General features: G+C 42.1%; 1 protein-coding gene across 1 annotated transcript; it reads right to left on the bottom strand.

The window, feature by feature from the left end:
• Positions 1-225: 225 nt before the first annotated feature.
• On the bottom strand, positions 226-23995 carry LOC311198118 (antigen WC1.1-like; the record flags this gene model as incomplete). The annotated part of the gene is made up of 15 exons (XM_084272015.1): positions 226-332; positions 1826-1978; positions 4351-4446; positions 4723-4860; positions 5153-5188; positions 5380-5694; positions 5781-5843; positions 6578-6892; positions 8497-8807; positions 9262-9583; positions 9869-10180; positions 10375-10686; positions 13396-13704; positions 16555-16869; positions 23926-23995. 15 exons carry the CDS (start codon positions 23993-23995, stop codon positions 226-228), a joined length of 3174 nt encoding a protein of 1057 aa, XP_084128141.1.
• Positions 23996-24986: the final 991 nt, after the last annotated feature.

Raw genomic sequence — 24986 nt, 5'->3', positions numbered from 1 at the left:
AAGTGTCTATATATAGCAAGAAATTACGTGGGGAAATTAGCAAGATTTTTCTAACTGTAATGCCTGTATTTCCTCTGAGTATGTAATTGCTTCTCTGCAAATAAGACAAACATATTCCTAAATTGTTCCTAAAGGCAGCTAGCTGTGGTTCTACTACTACTTAAGTAACATTTTATTAGCACAGGTGTATTTCCAAAAGTTGTCAGTACAGCTCAGCTGTCTCTATCAGTGTCTGAGCTCTTCAATGTCATCATAGCCTGTATCTTCAAGCCAAGGGGTTGAATTTCTCTCATTCTCAGAGGTCCTGTTCTCTGAAATGTTAGGACTCCAGTCTGAAAATATGAAGGGAAGAACAGAGATTAGATGCACATACTGTATGAATTACCTTTGCATAGTTGTGCATCTGACAGCATGGGCTACCCATTGTTTCCTCCAGAAAATAGAATTGTAGATCTGGCTGTGAATAAGCCCTTAGAAATTATTCTCATCCTGCCTCCTGCTACAGGCCCATGTATGCTAGGACCAAGCTTAGTGTTCCGAGAAAACAGGTTACTGATCTACTTTTAAAGAATTTTAATAAAAGCAATTTTTCAAAATCCCTAAATAATCTCTTTTACTGCCTTAAGTATTCTCTGATACATTGCAAACAGCTGATCTGCCCTTTTCCAGCCACAAGTTCGTCCTGATCTGGCTCCACACAGGAGAGTGCTCAGCCGATTCCCTGTGCTTGAAAACCGTTAAGAGGATGTAACCCATCTTACAGAGTGAGGGGTTTTGCTGCCACAAAAGTAAGAGACTTAGTATGAGACACAGGGGAAGAGCAGATTGGGTATTATAGAAAACTTAGTATAGGCTGCTTAGGGGAGGAAACAAAAAGCACAGAGAAGGAAATATCCTAGTTCGTGGAGGAACAGGCATGAGAAAATAGAATGCTAAGGGGGGGAGAGGGTTAAAAGAGGCTGGTGGCATGTAAAATGGCTGCTGTCTAGTATGCATATTTGGCCGTGTCCTGCATCTGATCAGAAACATCTGTTCTGTCTTCTTATAAAACGCCATATCTAACAGCTTTACTGACTAAGGGGAGTCTCCATCCTGTGTGTATATGAAGGTGTAAGTGCCAGCAAACAGGGCTGGGCCATGGGGCAGAGAGCTTGTGCATGTCTGTTGCTGGCAACTGGAAAAAACGGTTTCCAGCACAGAATCCTAACATACTACCAACTGAGGTGGTCTTGGGGACTCGCATGTCCTGTCACCAGCAGCTGAGGGAGGTCAGTGGATCCAGGAGTATTGTTGATAGACGGCATGTCTAAGCCCAGATACTGGGGGACGTGTTGTACATATCTGTGGGTGTTACTGTGCATGTGGGTATACATAATAACTGGAAAGCCAAGTGTTTCCACAACCTGTTACTGGATAGACTGTGCTGAATAGAAATACTGCAGAATTTTGGTTTTGAAATGCTTTTTGAAAGATATGTTCTATCTTGAAAGATTCTGTCCTATCACTGCTATTTTCCTTTTACTTCTTTTTGTAATAAATGCTGTTTGGGGTGAAGGGCATTTAGCCTGGTTTGTGTCTTAATGTTGCCTTGGGATCACATTGAGCAGCTCCCTGACTTTGGATCAGGACACATGAGTACTGAATGGCCATAAAAACAGAATAAGAAATATCTAACCTACACTCTTCACACAGGTAGGTAGTGCTCCTTGACAGTGGTTAGATAAAACCTAGGTGATCCCTTGAGGTAACATCTACCTTGATTTTCCCTGAGTCAGTGCAGTAACTATAGATTATGAAAACTAACAACACTGGTGGTTTCTTGTACCTTTCTGTGATTCCTTGTTTCTGTCACTTTCTTCATGTATGACAATGATTTTCTGCCCATTCTTCTCCAAGAGAGAAGCATTTTTAGCTCCAGGATCACCTGCCACATCATCATAACCATCTTCCAGGCCATTTCCAGTCATTGGAGAGACATCTGGAATAAATACAGGTATTAACTATAACTGGTAGAAATCTTCCATAGATAAATCAGTAAGTAGATGAGGATCCCATGATAACTGCCTGTAACACTGGCATTTTCATTATGATAATGCATGATACTAAAACAAGAATCCTCCTGAGGACTCTCAAGTATTCCAGACAACGATACAGCTTAAATAAATGGTATACATTGCTATTACAGGTAGAAAGCAAAAATCAACATAAATGGAGGGACAGGAGGGGAAAAAAGACCTGGAGGAGGTAGCAGTGACTGACAGGGTTTGTTTCAGAGGAAGATTCCCAATTGCATTTCATAATTGCATGGTGACAGATTAGTCCTTGTTTATCTGTGTTTAGTGCCTGCTTCCTCGTCTTTTCATTACTTCAAACTCCTTCTCCTAGCTAGACTATATCTGAGAATTTAAGAAGCCACCCTTAGCCATAGACACATGGCTACAAACTTTGGCCAAATTTCTGAGGAAAAAATATCTGCAGTTCTGCTTTCTCTCCAAGCTGAACAACCCAAAGTCTCTTCATAAGAGACATGCTCCAGTCCTCTCTCTGTTAATCTTCATGGCTTTCTTCTGGATCCATTCAAACTGTTCTGTGTCTTTCTTGAGCTGGACTCAAGAAAGGTGGGCTGTCACAAGAGTGGAGTGGAGGTGCAGAGTCACCTTACTTGTCCTGCTGGTCACACTACACCCCAGGATATGGTTGGCTTTCTGGGCTGCAAGCATACATTTTCAGTTCCAATCATATCTCCCTGTACTGCTATTGCTCAGATTTTATCATTTGTGAAGGTACATGCCCATAGAGCCTGAAAGTGATGTAAGTTATAACTACTCCTCTCCCATGGCTAGTAAAGCCCTGAGCCCCCATGTTAATTGGCCTGCTAGTGCGCTATCTCTGGTGAGTTTCATGTAGGGACACGTTTCAGTGTCTGCAAGTTTTATTTTGCAGCTATTGCTTTTTATTTACTATTTTTCAAAATGCACTCTGATAGAGCCTGAAAGTGATTTAAGGCAGCACTCCACTCACTGCTAGGAAAGCCATGAGCCCCAATTTTACTATGGCTGTGGGTGGGCTATCTGGGAAGAGTTCAACTGGGAAATAGCTAAGAGCAATGATGACCTCTAGGAAAATGCAATTGTCCAATCACTTGTTCACTTTCAGCTTTGTCTCTTTTTTCTAGAAATACAAAGACCCAGAATCAGGGCAGCTTTTAATCTCCAATGCATTATTTTGATAGATACTTTCTTCTTTGAAAAACAGTTTTCAGTTTTTTCAAATAATTCCACCCGCCCAGTCTATCAAAGTGCAATTTTATCTCACTTGTATTAACATTACCCAATTAACTCAAATGGTATGCCTATCTTGTTATTTTTATCACATTTTCTCTCTGTCTTAATTCAGCTCATTTTTCTCAGAAACTAAGCAGCCGCTTACAAGCTGTTACAGTTGCAATTTCTGGAAGAAGTAGTTCTGTGAAGTGTGAAATACTACCAGCAAATGTTTGTTTTCAACTTCTCGTACAGAAGACAAGACTAGCACTTGTATGCAAGATGGTATGACATTCTTCTACCAAAGGAGTTAAACAGAAATTTTTGTGTTGCATCAAAATATCACTTGTGGACATGAAGTGCTTCAAGAAGAAAGTTTTGATCAAAATAACACTTTGGAGAGTAAAAGTTACCCTGATTTTGGGTCTCTTTCTTTCTAGATAAAGAGACAACAACAACCTTGAGGACCATTTTCTTCATCACTGTTCCCACAATAAACTTGTGCCCTTATTTTTGAACGCTCTAAAGAAGGATCCAGGCACATGAGAAAATGCGTTATAGTAGGTTAAACTCTTCTTAGCTGCTAAAGCTGCAACATGAGGAAAAGAGTAGGTTACAAAAATACCACCCATGTCAAACTGATTCTTGAGCACTTAGTACTACTCCTGCAGTGAGTAATCCTTCAGGGGCCCCTTAAAATCTCTCATAGCTCATGGGGGAGTCAAACCACAATGGTAGAAAAATAGTTGCCAGGAAGAAGCCTACAGAAACTTGTAGTTCACAGAAAACACACATTATATTTTATTTCTTCCTGCTTTAAATAATGACAGAAAAAGCCATTTTTGTCGGGGTTTGTTTGAACTATTCTGATCTGTGTTTTCTGGTTGCACAGAGGATACCACAAATTGAACAATCCCTAGGAGAGTAGATTGGCAAACTCCAGTACACAGGGACACTCCACCACCACCCCCAAGCTAGGACTTTTCTATTTTCCTATAGATTTAGGAACTGCAAAGTACAGATTGGGATCTGAACCACCAGGGGTAATTAACCTCAGTTATATTCCCTTGACAAGAGATGAACAGACCTGAGAGGCCAGTCATCCCCTGCTTTTCCCTCATCAGGTTATAGTTGATCTCTTCATAGATGGCCTCAGAGAAGGGGTCATAGGATAGTCTGTAGCCTGAAAGTAAAAGACAATGATCACTGAGTCTCTGCTCATGCTCAGGCTGGGGTATCATGGAAAAGAGAATTGACACAAGGCATGGCCTTGTTGGTACCCAAAAAGCCACTGAAAGGTGCTGACCAAAGAGAAGCACTAGGTCTTTCAGTGCCAGGTGATGAAAATGTGTGGCAGCAGATGCCATTAATTTCAGTCACCATCCCCACCTCACCCCAGCCTCCACAGCCAATTAAACTGTCACTAGTTACAACAAGGAGGCAGTCGTGAGTGACTCACCTCTCTGTGGTGCCCTGGTGCTTCGTATCTGTCCAGCAAGAATGGCAAGGGCCAGGCAGAGAAGGACCCCCAGGATAATGCAAAGAATGACAGGCATTGAAATTCTCATGCTCTCTCTTGTGGCAGAGCAGGCGGGATCTGAATGGAAATGAAATAGCAACTGGTAGAAAATCAGGTGACCCAAAATGCATCTGCTCTGTAGTCTCCTGCTCTGCCTATGCTAGCAGGATGAGTGAGGCAGGTCACCTGCTGCCCAGTGGTAGGTTCTGGTCAAGCAGCTATTAATTCAGCAGCTGGGGACAGTGCCACTCAGCGGTCCTTTACAAAAGCCTGTGGGAGATGCTTCTGATGAGCTGATCGATCTGCTGTACAGTATCAAGGACATTAGGCCCTCAATTGATGGGAGAACGGAAAGAGAAGAATGCTTTACCTGCTCCAGTGGGTGGTGCTGCTGGTTTTGTCATACCTGAAAAAGGAAGGGAGGTCCAGGTTAAGGAAGAAGCAAATAAGGAAAATGATGGATGACATCCGCACTTCATTGGTGAGTTTCCTGCTGTCAAAATTATTACGGTACTAGCTGCTGGCATGTACAAATGACATAATGCTCTTCCATCCCACTGTTTCCCAGATCCCTGAACAAAAGGACAAATCACTAACCCGAACAATTCACAGCAGCATCTTGCATATGGTCACAGTTTTTGCTGAACAAGGGATTGACAGGACAGTCCCAAAGAGACAGCTCTGTGCCTTTACAGTGCACCTTCTCCAACCAGATGGGGCCAGTCCCTTCCCCAAAGGCAGCTTCACGGAGAGCAGACACAGCAGGTCCACAACCCAGTTGTCTGCATACAACATCAGCATCCGCCATGTCCCAGGAATCATCACAGACTGTTCCCCAAGAACCTTGTTGCCAAATCTCCACTCTGCCTGAACATCCATCTTCTCCTCCTACAACTCGCACCTTCTCCCTGTCTGCAAAACACAGAAACCATCTGTATTGCTAAAACAGCAGGAAGGCCTGTAGGGACCAATGAGGAGAAATAAAGAGGTAGACATACGTGAACAACTTGTAGAGTTTGGACACTCAACAAATGTGGCTGGAGATGTTTCCTCTTTTCTTCCTGCAGAATTTAAATGCTGATGTAAATAATTTTATTATTCTCTGAAAAGAGTGAGGGTAGAATAAAATACCTATAAATTAATCCATTTATTTTTTTCCTATAAAATTTTTATGGTCTGTTTAGTGCTTGGTTGGCTATTTCTATGAATTCATTTTCCTGGTGACCATGCATTCATTCTTCTTGTGTGAGGCAGCTGCAATTGCTTTCAGGAGATCTGAATACCATCTAGAATTATTCAGGAATGCACAGGTAGTAAACACTGTCTTAAGAGCAGGCATTAGAAATGAGCCTTTAGAATGGAATTAATTCATACACTTGCCCATAGCTATGTATATGTACGTGTCTGCCTGCGTATATGCAGCAATATGCCTCCATACATGTAGAAACGCATACATGTCTCGACTTCTCGAGAAGTCTGATCTCACAGACTGTGAATCATAGATTTTTGCTTTAAATATATATGCACTGGCACCATCCTTTCAGGGACTTATTTGGCATTTCCACTGGATAACTGCTCTTGGTGACACATTATTTTACTTCACCCATTTACTTCAGGAATGTAGACCAACAAAAGTGTTTGTGCCATTTGCATGAAACTAGAAATGATATATGTGTACCAAATAAGAAACAAACATGAAATAATTGCTACTCTGAAATAATTACTACACTGTCCAAATAATACATGCATAACTTAATGTATACATCTGGGCAGTCCTGTAGATATTTCTAATTACCCATGCAAGAAATATGGGTCTCATCTGCTCGGTTGTCACATGACTGAGGATCCCAGGGCTCTGACTGACATTGCCAGAGAGACCTATGTTGTTCAGTACAGTCAATGTGGTCCAGCCATGTGGGCCCAGAACCTCTGCCATATTTGAAGTCTCTTGCAATTTCCCCATCATCTCCACAGCTCAGGTGTTTGCATACAGTTATTGCAGTGAGTTGAGACATACGATTGGAGCAAATGCTCCCCCATGTCCCATTGTAGAAAACTTCTAGCCGCCCAGAACAGCCATTGCCATTCACTAGTCGCAGAGCCAGGAACTCTAGAAGTAAAGATATAAAGAATGGAATTAGAGGGGCCTAATTATGCAGCTTGAGGTGACAGAATCTCTGGCCGATACATTTTGCTCCTCAGTTCTGTGAATAGCTATTTAAAAAGTTTTTGTATGCACATCTATTTTAAACACTACTTTGCCGTCATCAAATCACAAAATATGTTTTTATGAACTCTAACATTAGTTTCAGATAACAGGTATTGACACTGTTACAATGTGGACATACAATAAAAGGCTACTTCTCATTCTGGGAACATTATATGAGTTAACGTCGTACCAAAATGAACATAGGTTTATTACAAAATTCAGATTTTGTCCCTGCAAAACACCTGAACAAGAATGCAGTTTACGAGGTAAAGAAAAATTACTTTTTTCTACTTATAACACATCCCACTGGGTTTTTTTTCCATAGACCAGTGAGTAAGTAAATGCTGCTTTTCAGAAAGCAGAGACCACTTTCTTGAAGATTTCAACTGTTGCAGGCTTTGATTGCTCCACATATCCTCAGGGCTGGCTGTTACTTTATCACCCAACTGAGTCCAGTTTTCCTTTTGTACTGCTTTGACAAGTTCATGGCTCTACATTTTGATATCTATCACAAAAAGTTAACATGGTTCTGTCTTAAAATGGCTCCATAGTTAAGGATGTCTGTAGATAGTTGCTAGTTGGTTGCTAAGAAAGGGATCAAAGGGAACTGTTTAAAGTATCACCTGTAAATGAACTGACCTGGAACACCAGAAATGTCAAAGCACGATATCTCTACACACAGACATCCCTAAATGAACTGTCTCCATTATAACACTAAAAAAATACAACCACAGGTCAAGAACACACCCGCCTTGCCCAGGTGAAGAACCTTCCTCCACACAGGTGCAGTGGTTGAAGAAGTTGACATAGCAGTTATTATAATTACATGTAAATTACTAGCCAATCATTGTAAGTGAAAGTGTATTACCTTGTAACAATTTTATATAAATACAATGAAAGCACTGGCTTTGGGTGTGCTTGATTTGTGGAAATCCACTGAGCACCCAGGCCCCAAAAAAAAGCAACATCTGCCCGGATTGTTTGTGTGTGAGTGTGAATTTATTCCACACCAAGATAACGATTCCACTTTTTGGACAACAAGGTCTCCAGCCAAATCCCCAGCAGTGGCTTCTTCCACTTCAATTCTCCTCTCTCTTGAAGCGGCCACTTTAATATCCAGGAGCAGCTCCACCATAAGCTCTTCTCATTGGTTGATGCTGTTCCCACTGCTTTCAGGGCCAGCTGTGACTTTCTGTAATGGGCACATGGTAGCTGACACATTGCTCTACATAAGGAAAAACCACAGCCCCTTGTGTGGAAACCTTTATGGAAAACGTCACCCACTCACATCGACCACCACCATACATATGCTAATACAAAATAAGGACTTCTCTAAACCCTTTGCTTCATGGTGGGACCATGAGGATGTGTTGATCAACTATTCTTGTAGTCAAGAGACAGTAAGAGGCTGTTCATCCCAAAAAGTTGCCACTACTCTCTGCTTTCCCTTCATGTAACTCTCCCCTTTCAACTCTCAGGGTGAGAAAATGATTCTGTGAACAGACCTGAGCACAGGACTCCTGCATCCTCGTTGTGTTGGCAGTTATGGTGGCCCCATGCCCTGGAGGGACATGCCCAGATACTGGCTTCAGTCCCAGTGCAGTTCACATCATCCATCCAGATCTGACCCGAGCCTTTGCCATAATGAGCAGACACAGATGCCTTGATGGCATGTCCACATCCCAGCTGTTTGCAAACAACATTAGCATCTGAGAGATCCCAGTTATCATCGCAGATGGTGCCCCAAATGCCATCATGATAAAGCTCTACTCTCCCAGCACAGCGATTTGTTCCATTCACCAGCCTGATCTGCCTGCTACCTGCAAGAAGAAAACCCAGCTGTCAACATTCAAAGTTCAGTGGTAATGCATAGGACAGTGTAATGGTTTCTGTTACAGAGGACTTGCAAAGTAACAGAAGAGTAGAGATAGTTTGAATTTACTTTAGAAAGGCTGCAGGTATCTAGAAATATATAAATGTCACAAAATAAACCCTGTCTAATTTCCAAGTACCAAACTGTGTGGCAGTCATGACCAGATTAGCCTTTTTATTACTTCCATACTGTACTATTTCTTTCAGTTTCTGAAAGGTGAATTATTTAAAAAGTTCAGATAAAGAAAGCAGTTATCTTGCTTTCTTAGCTGGTGTTTGTTCCTTAAAGGATACAATCAGGTGGGTATCACAGTCTCAAACCCATACCTAATTAAGGTCTGGTGAGACCACAGAAGATGGTGGACCCAGGAAATATTCTGTTGCTTTCGCACAGAAACTAACCTGAACAAATCACACCAACATCTTCAGAAACTCCTGTTGGCACATTCTGAGAATGGGAGGTCTTACAGAACATCAGCTGAGTTTCATTTCCAGCACACTGGACACTTCTTAAGCCCACAGGACCAATGCCTCGCTCAGACCTTGGAAGGTAATTGGCTTTCTCAGCAATTCCACACTGGAGCTGTCTGCATACCACATGAGCATCCTTAATGTCCCAGGCATCATCCAAGACTCTGCTCCACATCCCATAGTAAGACATCTCAACTCGTCCATCACAGCGGGTCCCACCACCTGAGAGTCTGAGTGATTCAGGACGACCTAGGACGAAGAGAGTTGGAGAATGTATTGGCTAAGAAGTAATGTACAGGAGGGAGATGGAACACAAATTTCTCAGATGGTAAAAAAATAATGGTTACCAATGGCTAAGGAGAGAGCCTCTGTTTGTTTTCTTTCATGCACACAAGAGTCTGCAATGGAAAGTGATAATGACTTCCCCAGCTCAAAGAGTAGATCCTGTGAGCCAGACTTACATGATAGAGTGATCTGACCAGTGTTGCTTTTGTCTAAAGTTGCACTACCCATGAAAGGCTAGTCCCCGTTTACCTGAGCAAGTAACAGTAGCTGCTTCTCTGGCCGAACAGGTTGGATTGCCCAAAGTCAACTGAACACAATCCCATAGGCAGGACTCTGTCCCGTCACAGTAAAAAGCATCTCTCCATACAGGCCCGTTCCCATCCAGAAAATCATCTCCTGTCTGGATTGACTTTGCATAGCCACAGTTCAGCTGGTGACAGAGAACATTGGCAGCTTGCAAATTCCAGTGGGATTTGCAGAGTCTTCCCCATATTTCTCCATGACGGATCTCCACTCTGCCAGAGCATGTGGTTCCATTCACCAACCTCCCTCCTGGGCAGCCTGAATATAAGAGAAAGGGAGTACTCAGTTGTCATATTCCTAAGTGCTAAAAGTCATGACCTGAAAGCAACTGGGACATGGAAATTAGCTTTCATGGAAATCAGCTTTCTCTAGCATTCGGTAGTAAAAATGTCTCTACTGGGCCACTGAATCTTCTACACTCATAACTAGGCTTAAACTTTTTTGCTGCTCACCTGAACATACTACATGTGCATCTTTACCGGCAGGGCATTCATCATGACCTAGCACACTCACAGGACAGTCCTTCAAGTGTGAGTTATTCTTGCAGCTGAATGTGCCATTCCACATAGTTCCATTTCCTCTCCCGAAGGATTGTCCACCTGGTATCAGCAGGGCAACTCCACAGTCCAGGTGTTGGCAGAGAGCATCAGCAGTTGGCAGATCCCATAGGTAGTCACACAGGGGTCCCCACATACCTCCATGAAGAAGCTCTACTCTCCCTAAACATTTAGTACTGCCATTTGCCAGCCTGTACCCACCGTAGCCTGCAGGAAGAAAAAAGGAATTTAGCAGGTTTTATTTTGGTTTACTTTTGGTGCTATTGCACTGGAAATTGTGAGAGAGATCTATCTGTAAGGAACTAAGACTCACTACATCTCAAGTTACTGGGAAGCATGTTAGACTAGGATGTTCAAAAGCCAGCTCTTTATTGTCCATGGTGCAGCCTGCATTACATGACTAAAGCCTTTTGACTCAAAGTTCAGTCTCTATTTGCTCTCTTCTTCCCCCATGAGAATGCTGCTTCCTTGCCATATTTCCTTGCAACATCTTTCCTTGCAGGGGCAGTTACAGTATTGTCATAGTTTAGTGTGTCTGGGTTTTGGTGAAGGGGGGTCAGGACTGCAGGGGTGGCTTCTGCAAGAAGCAGCTAGATGCTTTCTGCAGGCCCAAGAGAGTAAACACCAGATGACTCAAGGCTAGAGCCATTTTTGACCAAGGCTGAGCCCATTAGCAACAGTCATAGCACCTCTGGTAAACACATTTAGGAGAAAAAAACTTCAATCAGCTGTATTTTGCCACCAGAGAAGGGAGTGAGAGATGTAAGAAACTGTAGAGACACCAAGGACAGGGAAGTGGTGGGGAGGAGGCACTGTAGGTGCTGGAGAGAAAGATGCCCCTGTAGCCTGTGGAGAAACCCATGGTGGAGTGGGTGTGTCCCCACAGTCCATGGAAAAGACCAAGACCCCACCTGTACCCTGTGGAGAGGCTCCATGCTGTAGCAGGTGGAGATATACAGAAGATGCAGTGACCTGCATTGAAGCAAGCTTCTGCCAGCACTTTTAGTCCATGGAGGAAGATAGAGACACAGAAATGAGTGAGAGGGAGATCCATGCTGGAGCAGGTTTGCTTGAGGGGAAGGCTTGTGACTCTGTGGAGGTCAAGGCTGGAGTAGTCTGTGCTTGACAGACTGAGAGACATTCTATGATTTATAACTGCACCCCATAGACGTGACCCATGCTGGGGTAGTTAGTGAAGAGCTGAAGCCCCATGGGAAAGGGCTCATGTTGGAGATGTTCGTGGGTGGGACCCCACAGTGCAGCAGAGGAAGGGCATGAGGAATCCCCCACCCCCCAGCTCCAGCTAAGGAGAGCATCTCATGAGGAACTGACCAAAAACCCCATTTCCCAGTCCCTGCCCCTCCTCCATGCCACAATGTGGGGAGAATAAGGAAGCAAAATCATGACTAAAGTGAAGTCTGCTAAGAAGGGAGGGGTGGGGGAAGGTGCTTTAAGATCTGGTTGTACTTCTCATTATCCAACTCTGGTTTCATCCATGTCACCTCATAAGGACCTGAACATGACAGAACATAACCATTCACAATAATTTACGTGTAGCACAGGTAGAACTGTGGTGTCCTACCACCAGCGCTATGCAATCCCTCTGTCTTCTCACACCCTCACTTCTCACTTCCATGCATCATTTTCCCCCTGAGACCTGGAATACCTTCTCTGAGCTGTGGCACTTGCAAGATGGAACCATTAGTCAAGACATGTCAGTTACTGATAACTGGGCTGTCTGGTTGGCACAGCTCCCCAGCCAGTGTTCCAGACTGCCACTGCCAGTGGGGCAGTGTTCAAGGCAGTCTTGAAAGAAAGTGCAGCCTGGGAAAATTGATTGGGAAATGACCATGAAATGCAGTCCTTTCCAGCTTGTTTTATGACAGGGTGTTACCTGAAGCTGTGCAGCATGTTCATTGTGCAATTTTGTGTTGTAGCCTCAGGAAAAAAGTTGTTTTCTAGGTATAACCATGACTATTGTATTGGTGTAGCAATAACTTTGCTGTATTTGGAGCTCCAGTACACGTGACTGTACGGAGTTTTTAAAGTTCTGGTAGTCCTGGTAGTGACAAGTAAAGTAATCCAGGCCTTTGATAACTTACTCCTTTTTTTTGTTTAAAAATACTTTAAATTTGTAACTTTTGTGCCCATCGCATAGTTTTTTTAATTAACTGAAGCAACAGAAAATAAATTATTTTCTCAGTATTCTAACTTGTCTTGCTCTTGTCATCTCCTTTTATTTATATGAGAAAGACAATAAGGAATTCTCAGCATGTTGCATGATAGCACTCAGCATGTTGAGTGCTACCTCTACTAGCATTAAGGAAGTTACATCCTTCTTGATATTCGCATCCCTGTTGCAGAAATGTTTAGAACAACACATTATACTGCAGTGTGGGAGCCTGATCAAGGCCACAGCTACTAGCGCTTGCAAAAGTAGCCTTAAGAATTCACTAACAAGGGGCTGAAAAGCTTGGGAATGAGAACCTGTAAAAAGAGTTCATGATACTTCGAAATTCCATTGTGGTGATAAACACCTGATATGGTGCAGATGGCCTTTTCCCCCCCTTTTCTGGCCCCTGGTTATGTAACCCTCAGATGTATATAAGCAGTTACCAGCTTGAATAAAATGAACTGATTGCTTTTAACCATATTGATGTGCAGTCTGTTCCTAGCGCCTCTCTGCACTTCCAAAGCCCCTGGATATAACTTATTTTCCCAAACCTGGATTTTGGACATGGGAGCTCGCAACACTGCAGTCTTTTGGTAGAGTGAATTGGAGATTGTGGGGCTGCTACTACTTTACGGCTTTCCTTGACATGACAGGGCAAGCACACAGGACTACAGAAGAGTGAGTTTACATGAATAAGACATACAGGACACATGGAGATTATGTCCATCAGTCGGGAGTCTCACCTGAACATACAATGATCGCATCGTGAGAGCATGTCTTACTATGGTGCAACTTCCGTGGACAGTGTGCAAGGTAAGTCTCGTTCCCTGTGCAGTGAAACTCTTCATGCCAGGTCAGTTCATACTTGTCTCCAAAGTGAGTTCCTCTCAAGATTTCCACAGCCTGGCCACACTCTAATTCGTTACATATAACAGAGGCAGTTTTAAAATTGATATGTGAAAAACAGACTGTAGCCCAAGTTTCTTCTTGCTTTATTTTCAAATGTCCTGAACAGTCAGTGTCTCCTTCAGTCAGACGCAGTCCAGAAAAGCCTGGAGAAACAAATAGACAAACAAACAAAAATACCCAACCAAAACAAAAAAAAAAGCCAACCCAAATAAGAATCCAGAATCAAGGATAGGTTGCACTGGCCTAATTTAATTAGTCCAATGCCTTCATGGACAAGACATATGTCGCTTCTTTGAGGACTACTGACACAGTGGCAATTCCTGTATGCCACTGAGAAGACAGAATATGGTGTGTGGAGATACTTATTTCTCAATACTGTCATTGGAAAGCTCTAGGAGGGAAGTTCTGAACATTTGCCAAACAATTGACAAGCAGCAAACCCTAAATCATAAAGTGTGTTAAATTGTAAGGGACCTTTAAAGGTCATCTAGTTCAAATCCCCTGCATTAAGCAGGGACACCTTTAACTAGATCAGGTTGTACAGAGCTTCATCAAGGCTGAAATAATAATATAAAAAAATAAATAATCTTTTACAAGTGTGTGTCCTTGACATTCCATTATTCAAACATACAGGAAGTTGAAGCACCCTACACAGAGGAAATCAGATATGATTGGAGTTGGAAGGGAGCTCTGGATATTACCTAGTCGAAACCCCCCTGCCGGAGCACAATCACCTAGAGCAGGCCATGCATAATAGCATCCAGGTGGGTTTTGAACATCTCCAGAGATGGAAACTCCACAGCCTCTCTGAGGAGCCCGTTCCAGTGCTCTGACACCCTCACAGTAAAGAAGATCTTCCTCATATTTGAGTGGAATATATTCAAATTTATGCCCTTTGGCTCTTGTCCTGTCACTGGGCACCACTGAAAAAAGACTGACATCTTCCAGCGTGCCACTCACTCCTAGATTTGTATCATCAGCAACCTTGCTGATGCTTGCAACATGCAAGCTGTTGAATAAATTTTATAAGACTGGACCCAGGACTGACGTCTGAGCAACAGGCCTCCAACTAGACTCAGTGTCAGACCACAACCCTCTGGGCTCTGTCTTTCAGCCATTTTTAATCCACCCAACTGTCCATTCTTCTAAGACACATTTCCTGAGCTTGTCTATGAGGATGCTATGGCAGACGGTGTCAAAAGGCTAGTCAGACATAAATTTCCCTTGGTGAATCCATGCTGTCTCACAAAACCACAGAATCACAAGGTTGGAAAAGACCTTTAAGATCATCAAGTCCAACCATTCCCATCCTAAGCTAAACCACATCCCTAAGTACCTCATCTACCTTTTTTTAAATACATCCAGGGAAGGTGACTCAACCCCCTCCCTGGGCATCCTGTTCCACATCCTGACAACTCTTTCAGTAAAAATTTTTTTTCTAATATCTAATCTAAACCTGCCCTGGTGCAGCTTCATGCCATTTCCCCTTGTCCTATTGTCCTGGTTTTGGCTGAAGGGACCGTCGCCCACCTCTCTACAAATGCCCTTCAGGTAGGTCTCCCCTCAACCTCCTCTTCTCCAGACTAAACCTCCCCAACTCCCTCAGCCATTCCTCATATGATATGCCCTCCAGGCCCTTCACCAGCCTGGTTCCCCTTCTCTGGACTCGTTCAAGGACTTCAGTGTCCTCCTTATTGTGAGTAGCCCAGAACTGGACACAGTACTCGAAGTACAGCCTCACCAATGCTGAATACAAGGGCACAATCACTTCCCTAGACCTACTGGCCACACTATTTCTGATAACCTTGTATTTCTCCACATATTTTGAGATGACACCCAGGATGAGGCTCTCCAACATATTTCCAGGGATGAAGGTGAGGCCAAAAATTAGCCTTCTTAAGTCCAAGGTTGAAGTCCTATTTGTTGTTTTGTACCAAGTAACCATGATCCTGAACTCTATCAGCACCTATCTTCAGAAAATGTTAGAAAGGTCTAAAGATCTACAGGTTGGTAAGCCTCATTTCAATACCTGGGAGAACATGGATTGAGTCCTCCTGGTACACATTTCTGGTCATAAAAAGGTGAATGAAAGAGTGAGGATGGATTTACCAAGGGTAATTTGTGCTTGTGTGACCTTGTTATTGACTTGCACAATACCTTAGTGCCCAGACTAGAACATTACAGTCTGTGTGGGTGGACAACTACATGTTTAAAAAGCTGACTGGATGGTCAGACTCAGAAGGTAGTGTTGTTGCATTCTACCTGCAATCTGGCAACAGGTGAAATACCAATTGTTTGGTCTTTCCTGTGGCCTGTTCTGTTCAACCTCTTTACCAAGAACCTGGAGGAGGTGATGGAGTGCTGTCTTTTCTGAGAGGAGATAACCCAACAGGCAGAGCTGCCATTCAGAGAGACCTATATAGGCTGAATTAATGAACTGACAGGAAATTCACAAAAATCAAAAAAGGCAGATCTAAAGTCTTTGAAGCTGGGAAAGAAAAAAACCTCTAGCAACTGTACTTCATGCGAAGAGCAAAACCAAGTACATCTTGCAGAGGAAGGCAGCAAAACAGATTTGTTTGTCATTGCAGACTGTCATCTCAGCTTACACAAATATCTGGAAAAGAAGAGCAGTTGTACTACATAACACAGCAGTTACTTGCTTCTTCATGTACACCTGCTTTTTTAACTCTCATTCCTGGACAGAGACTGGTTTAGTTCTTGCCTGGGTGACCTGTGGCAGAAACACATAGTATTTCTGTTTCTGTTCTGTGTCATCTAATTTGTCTACCTTCAATCTATGTCATTGCTTTACCCAGACAAAGGAGACATACCATTGCAGTCAGTGTAATACTGCTGGTACAACGTGCTTTGTCTGAGTGGAAGCCAGAAAATGTTACCTCTGTGCAGTACTTGGATTTATCCAGCTAGGTCAAAGTTTGATCTCAATTTTGTAACATTTTTCTATTCTACAAGGTTGGGTGATTTCTTACCTGAGCAGATCACTCCGGTATCAAAGTAATGAGGGCAGGTAAAAGCACCCCATCCTGTATGTGAGCAGTTCCAGAGAGCGGATTCATTACCATGGCAATCAACTCGATACAACCATGTAGGGCCCGATCCTTCCCCAAAAGGAGCTCGATTAAGGGCCTGAACAGCAGATCCGCATCGTAGTTGTTTACAAACCACTTCAGCATCTTCTATGGTCCAGTCCCCATCACACACAGTTCCCCACTGCTCCTTATGTTTCACTTCCACTCTGCCAGAGCAGGGACCACTTCCATTTGACAGCCTCAATTCATCAGCACCTTCAGAGTAGATTTATGGAAAGGACAGTGTCTAATCAGATGCTAATGAAATTATTATTACACTTCTTTTAAATCAGTTGAGCTTTCTAAATAGTACAACTCCCTGCAAATGTTTTTTGCAGGGAGTTTGGGATGTATTTACAAGTTTGACCTAATGATAGTGCTAAAATGCAATTATTTCCAATAACAGGTGAGCTTTCTCTTCTTCCAACCTATCAGGGCTGTGAAATGTTGAGTAATGTGTGATTCACAAACACTTCAACAGAAGCTTCTTCTTTCTTTCTTGTTCTGCCATGATGATATCTAGCTGAAAGTGTTCACTGGACACAAGTTTCTTCATTCCTGTGTTAATATACGTTCCTCCTGTCTGCCCCAACTTGTTCCTCTCACACAAACTATTATTTTGTAACTCAGTGTTATTCCTTATTCTTCACCCACACACACACACTCCCACACCCCCATCCTTGCTCTGGCTGTGGTTTGCCCTAGTAAGGAGGACCAAAGAAGAGAATTCCTTATAAGGGTAGAGGCGATGCAGCAGCATAAGTAGAAGACAGACAAGAATGTCTGTTTTTGTTGTTCCTCATACTCCACCATCTCTTGGGGTAGGGCTGATGCCCAAAGAACTCTCTTTTCCTGCTCTGCTTTCAGGTCCTCCTCTTTCCTTTGATACAGATACACATTTCACAGGTTTTTTGACTTCTGGACTCAGAAAATAACATTACAATCATAACAGAGTGCTAGATAAAGAGCCTGACAGAAGAAGGAAGATGCAAATGATGACTTCTTGCTTTACGGTGTTTGCTTCAAATATGATATAGTAGAAAGAAACATAGAATTTTGTTACATTAAAATGCAGGAATGAAGGTGGGGCACAGAAGAAGTCAAGCTACACAAAGGCCCCTGCAAGGACCCAAGAAATACAGGGTCTGAGTCTGCATCTTGCACAAACACAGTAAACATTGGAAAAAATGAAAATGCATAGCCTAAAATCTAATGACATATAAAGGAAAAAAATTAACTTCGGGATTTTTTTTTTCCCACTCAGAAATTTTAACATAAGAGTTTTGGAACATCTTTTCATAAAAAAGATTTTTTTTACTTGCAGAAAGCTTCATATCTGCTTGAATAAAAAGTATACAAAGAGTCATAGACTCATCACACATGTTGAATAGACAATGTTTTTCTGTAGATGTTCATGAAAACAAGCTTTAAATAAAAAAACCCACAAAACACAAAAAATACTCTAAATTTTCTCTGAAATTCCATCAAAACCATGTACTGTTGTAATTAAACAAAAATGTTTATTGCATTAAGTAGTTAGGTCATGTGGTAAAAAGCTTGTCTCCATGTGCAAAGGAGAATAGAAGAAGAATGGCGGGTGAAGGGTCTCCAATAATTCAGTCAGGGCCCTGACACCTTCTAGAGCTCTCTTGGCAAAATTATCTAGACCCTTTTCTCCAGGTATGAAACCTTTCAGATGAATCAATATGAGAGCTTCCTGTGGCACCTTAGAGACTGGGGGAGGGTACTGCCTAGAAGGTCTGGGACACCCTACAGGATGCAAGGAATATTATAGGATCTTTAGAAGAGGAATCAAAGATGGGAAATAGAGGAATGGAGGATCTTTGGTTAGTAGCTACCATAGAAAAATAGATTAAAAGTAGATAAAAAGACCAGAGTCAATGGGCACAAACAGGATTTCCATCTGAACAGGAAAACACACTTTTCTCACTGAGATTCACTGAGCACTGGAAAAAGCTATCCAGGGATGTGGTGGAGTTGGCTTCCTTGGAGATATTCACAAGCCATATGGACATGGTACTGACAATGGGGTCCGTGCAGCCCTGCTTGAACAGCAGGAGTTGAACCAGATGACCTCCAGAGGTCCCTTACAACTTCAATCATTCTGTGAAAAGCAGCCAATGGTGGGTAAGCTGGCTGCTAGTCAGTGTGCTTTATGACCGTGTCCTTCATCTAGTCAGCACTACCTGTTGTGTATTCTTATGAAAATCTATTTCTAAATATTTATCTGTTTGAGATTACTCTAATCAGTGTGCATGTTATGTGTATGGACTTCTAAGTGGCAACAACTGAAGCTCACAGAAGCACATGTCTCTGGCACTCTTCTGGTCTTGGTTGGGATTAGAATTAAGCTTCTTCAGAGTCACTTGTGTGGGGCTATGGTTTTTATTTGTGCTGAAAACAGTGTTGATAACACCGGGATGTTTTTGCTACAGCTGAGAAGTGCTTACAAAGTGCCAAGGCCTTTTCTGCTGCTCACACTACAATACCAGCATGTAGGCTACGGGTGCACAAGGAGTTGGGACAGAATGTTACAGCAAAAATCAAATGCAGCATGTAAATTAAACAGACTACTGCTTCTAAAGATGTCCATTGTATAGCTTGTGCTGCTTACTGCTTATCTAAACAATGTATGCAATTGTCAAAAAGGTAGAAGCATAACTGAAATAAATTTAGTCTGCCCAAGTGTCGTCGTTTTACCCCGGCTGAGAGCCGAGATCCACGCAGCTGCCTGCTCTTTAAAGGAAAAGAGGAGGGGAAGAAGTGTGGTGGGGGGTGAGAGAAGGGAAGGGAAAAGGAAGGGACAAATAACAACCCCAAAACCAAGAAACCAAAAGCCCATGGGTTGGGATAAGGATAGTTTACTAAAATAGCAGAAAGATAAAATGCAACAATACTAACAGAACTTTAAAGCAAAAAAATATATGAAACTGTTGATACACAAAGCAGTTTCTCACCAAACCACACAACTCAGGCTGTGCCACCCAGAGCCGTCCTGGAACCCAACCGTCCCCCAAAACCCATGCATCCTGGAGCCGCCCTCTCCTCCTCCCATCAGCCCCTCTTTATACTGAGCATGACGTAATTGGCATGGAATACTCTCTTTGGCCAGTTTAGGTCACCTGTCCCGGCTTCGTCCCCTCCTTTCTCATTAATAGAGAAATATGAAGAGCTGAAAAAGTCCTTGACTGCTTGACTCAACTAAAAACATAAGGGTGTTATCAGCACTGCTTCCATTTTAACACTCAAACACAGCATTCCATCTGCTGCTACAAAAGAAGTTAACTCCATCCTGACTGAAACCAGGACACCAAGAGATAAACTGTTGAAGATTGCCAAAAAAGGAGGAAAGTATGGGAAAGTTTTTTCCAACAGTGGAGATCATGACCACTGACCCATCGACCAATCACCGTAATTACACTGCCATCTCAAAAGAAGGATTAGCCATGTGCAATAATTTACATAGGAGGCTAACGTGTTTAACCAACCATAGAATGATAAATAATACATATGTTGTAGAAACATTAATTGAGTATATAAATTACCATCAGCTCGGAACTTTGGGGTGTGCTGGATTGTGAACTGTCAGAGAGTTCAAGTGACAAAGTCAAGGGCAGTGTTGGACTGACCATGTCCCTAACTGTCTGTTATGCCATGTCTTTATTTTCTATTGCTTTTCATATATTAAGGATTTTTTATTACTTAAAATTAAACTAAAATCTTTTCCTCATTTGCTTTGAAATACTCACCAACATGAAAATTATTCCAAATGAGATCTCTTATTCATTGAATACCAATTACTAAGTAAATTAGTCCAGCGCTACTACATACTTTGACTGAGTTTTAATTTTATATCTGTATTATTTGCATATCCATGTGTATAAATCTATATAGAGAGACTGTAAAACAGTGAAAACTAATTTCCTCTGAGAAATTAGGCTTCCAGTTAAGCACAGCACAGCTAGCTGCCCTTGATGAAAGAGAGCTGTCTACTCACAGATCTGCATTTGATAGATTCAGTGAATTAAGGATGTTCTGACCCATGTGGCAGCTGAGCACCAGCAGTTGTTAGCTCACTTCCCACCCCCCATTGCACGCCCCCCCCCCCCCAGGGGTTTCAAACAAGAAAAAAGACAAAGGTAAACCTTGCAGGTTTACACTGCAGATTCTGTGTACTGTGTTGCTTAGCTTTATTGCACCACCTAGCACCCATCTCTGTGCAGAAATAGTTTAAATTGATACCTATGTTCTCTGTGTATATCGTGTAGTTCACACCAGGTAATTGCCACTCCCCTCCATGATTTGGAATAACAGGTGGATTCATCAGGCACATGGTAAATCACCTTCTTTCTTTCACAATTTATCACCAACAAATGTATCCCCTACTGTAAACAGCTGTTCATCTGCAAATCTGCTGATGGTGCACTCAATCCCGCTAGCCCTGTCATTAATAATGATATTTAAGTGTGCTTTGTCCTGTACAGAGCCCTGAGGGATGCCACTTGTGACTGATCAGCATTTGAACATTAAGAGGAGGGTGGAGGGAGGTGCTTTAAGGTCTGGTCGCACTTTTCATTATGTGACTCTGGTGTCAGTGGGTGTGCAGGGCAATGTAATAAATTAAATAGTTTTCTGTTCTTTATTCTGTGTTGAGTCTGTTTTGCCCATGATGCTAATTGTGGAATGATCTCTCCCTGTCCTTATCTCGACTCCTAAGCCTCTCAATATGTATTTTCTCCCCTGTCCAACTGAAATGGGGAGTGATAGAGTGACTTTGATGGGCGTCTGGCCAGGCCTAAACCACCACAGCCTGTTCCCGAGATACAAGTGGAGCAAGATCACTGAGAACAAATAACAAAGAGGGTCAACCAATGAACACCTGAGACAGAGTAGTTCATTCATGCCTTGACCACCAGAGGCCTCCAGAAGCCCACCAGAAAGATCTATTGTGCACATGGCATAGACTTTGATATATATTAATGAGTTTCCCAGAAATCTAATGTTTATTTAGATTAGGTCTCACAAAATAGCTTAATTTTATAGCATGTATTCTCTGTTGTCTCTGTTGTTGGGACACTGATGGTGGAGAGATCCCAACTGCTGCCCAGTGCTGCAAATACATACCTGCTTAATAATTACATTGGATTCTGACTGTTCAGTAAAACCTTGCTGTTTCAGTGACACAGTCAATATATCTTTGGAATGTTATTGCTTCTTATACAGAGGGAAAAGTTTTACCTCTTTGCTGACACTGCTGGACTTTGTCACAATTTCCAGCCTAATATTTAGATTCAGAAATGCAAAAAGTTTAAGTTTACTTTTAAGTTTAAAATTACAGTTTAAAATTACTAGTAACCTCCAAAATTATTTTTTTCTGCAAACTCCTCTCTCCTCAAATTTCCTGAGTAAAAACGTCTCTCAAATACATAGCTCAAGCCTCATAGCTGCAAAATCCTTTTGTAATGGCAACCTGTTGTCATATATAATCTTTCTGTAATAAGTGTTTTAAGACACTTTTGAAAGACGCTTTGGAAAACAACCCACAGTTTATTTGGTGAACATACTAAAATAAGAGATTTTATAACTAAAAAAAAAGATATACATTTAAAAGTCAAATACTTTTTAAGAAATTTCATAATACATAATCACACAATCACTAGGTTGGAAAAGATCTTTAAGATCATTGAGTCCAACTGTTCCTGTCTTATGCTAAACCATACCTCAAAGTACATTATCTACCGTTTTTTTAAAGGAATGTAAAGTTTAATACATTGTTAAAGGAACCAGATAACCCATTTCCATTAACTGTATCCAGGAGTGAAACAAACAGCTCATCATTTGGCTGATCCACTTCCCTGAACTTGAATTTTAAAATAATCCATAATTTCAACATGTGGCAGCATGCAGAGCTGGATGCAGAGGTAGGCATAAACCAATCAACAGATGCAAATATTCCCTAATAAAAACTATCATTTGCTGCAAACAGCCTTATGTGAATTTTTATGATATGTACAGGCACACACTTTTGTGTTTCCGACACTTTATATCATGTCTCACAAGTGCCTTAGATTAATTCAGTGGTTGAAGGGATCGGGTAAGGAGGCATCAGATTTTAACTTGCTCCAGCAGAAGACCTGGTTCCCCTCAAAGGCCAGGAGTGAGAACAAGCCATGCATTCCTGGACCTAGAGTGTAATTTTAGGTTTTCAGGACATGTGTGATGACTTGTCTGGGTCGCAGTTTTGCTTGCTCATTCCCTGATGGCCATGTCTCCTGCACAGCTTGCAGGCTGCATGGACCCTGGGGCACAGCAGGGGCTGCTGCAGCATAGAGGGTGCAAGTACCAGCAGATCAGAGGCATGGGTGGTAGGCAGTGCATGATGATGTCAAGGTAAAGCTACTGTTGACTGCATCTGCCAGGGAGTTACACTAGCACTATTCCCCATTACTTAAAAGAAGTTGGAAGAAAAGTCGCTCTCATTTCTACAGTACTGCTCAGCTGACACACAAAGATACCGAAGTTCAAATATTTCATTTTGTTCTTCACATTCTTTTGCCCAAAAAGGCCTGTATCACCTTTTCCCTTCCACTTACAATGTGCTCGCATCCACACAAATAGTGAAAACCTTGAAGACTAGGGCTGCATCAAGGTATCAACCATGAAGTCTTGTTATCATACGGGGATGCAGTGACCAGTCAAAATGTTATAGTGCTACCTTTATGTGTACAGAGACAAAAGTGATAATTCCAAACTCTGACTCTTATGATCAGCTTCAAACATGTGCATATGACTTTAAAAGAGCAGAAAGACAAATAGCTATAAGCTTCAGATACACAGGAACAACTGAGGGGATGGCATGTTACGCCGTAAAACTCCACCAGACACTCAGAGCACAGCAACACCATTTAAACTCTTGATGAATAAAGACCTGGAGTTATTAGTTTTATCTGCATAGAGCTCAACAGAGGAGAAAAGGCAGTAGTAAAAATACTGAGCTGATTGCAATTACAGCTTGGCTTGGACTCAATTCCTTTGAGAATGGCCAGTTACTGACGTCTGAGTAAACAACAAAACCGTTACGATGGCTTACCCTTCTTTCCCTCGGGATCATCAAGGAGATTGATTAAAGCAAGACTTATTTAAATACCTCCTTTACACTTTGCCTTAAAGGTTGATGAAATAACCTATTTATATAGAATTTACTTTCTTTTCTTGTCTCACCATCTCATGTAAAACAAAAGATGTACCTACCCAGGGAAATGAGAATGGAGAGGAGAAGCAGCCACAACACTGCAGTAGAAAAATGTCCTTTTGTTGCCATCCTGGTGTTGTACAGAGGAAACTCTACTTTCTGATAAGCAAATTCTGCATGGGCTTCTCTATCTCACAAATGACTACACAGGAGGAAATATATAGACTCACTTACTCACTTATTAACATGAAGGAACCAATAGAAATGTTACTCACCTTTTTAGACATTATCAACAGATTAATCTCAAACCTGAAAGAACCAAATCCTCCAATAAAATTCTAAATTTGTGCCTGTGACCATATATGAAGGATGATTGTGCTTCTGATGTCATCATCGGAATTGTCATGCTTTACTATGGGATGAACATAGGTAGTACAGGCAGATTTCTGCAATACACAGAACATCAGTCATTTTATGACTAATTTCAGAAGAGAACAAGGAAAATAATATCCTTATATATGTGTAGCTCATCCACCTCCTTGGGAGTAACTGTAGTCTCACTGTGATATCAACAGAAGCAGTGTTTGTCACTAGCAATAGTTCTGTGAGTAAAAAATCATACCCGCGCTGTCCTAAAGGCAAGTACTTCTTAGGGCTTCCTTACTCGGTCAGAACTTGAGAACTGTATGGGTAGAATCTCTTGAAGGACAATCTTTCTTAGGACGTGAATTACAGTACTTCCTGTTTCTTCTGCTGAGTTTCTTTTTGTTTCAGTTTATGTCTGACCATTGCTGATAGTCTGCTCACCTTCTTATTCACTCCAGAAGTTGCAGAGTGCTATGTTTACACTAGTCTGAACACATATTCCTTTTTATGACACTGAACACACATGCTCCTTTTGTCTGACAGCATCCAGCTGTTATAAGGCCAGAATCCCAAGTTCAGTGACATCCCAGGGTCCTTAGCTCTGCAACCTCCTCAAAGCTCTGCTGAGGTACATGGATGTCGTAGTTCAGCCACAGGCTGTGGCTGAACACCACACTTTGCTCGCTCACCCGTCCACCAGAGGAGAAACAAACAAAGCCCCTGTGGATTAGGATAAGGACAGTTTGCTTACAAG

This window comes from Gallinula chloropus (genome assembly GCF_964237585.1).
Source record: "Gallinula chloropus genome assembly, chromosome: 1".
In the NCBI taxonomy this organism is placed as follows: domain Eukaryota; kingdom Metazoa; phylum Chordata; class Aves; order Gruiformes; family Rallidae; genus Gallinula; species Gallinula chloropus.
The sequence above is the reverse complement of the archived record's forward strand: the minus strand, read 5'-3'. Positions and strand labels throughout refer to the sequence as shown.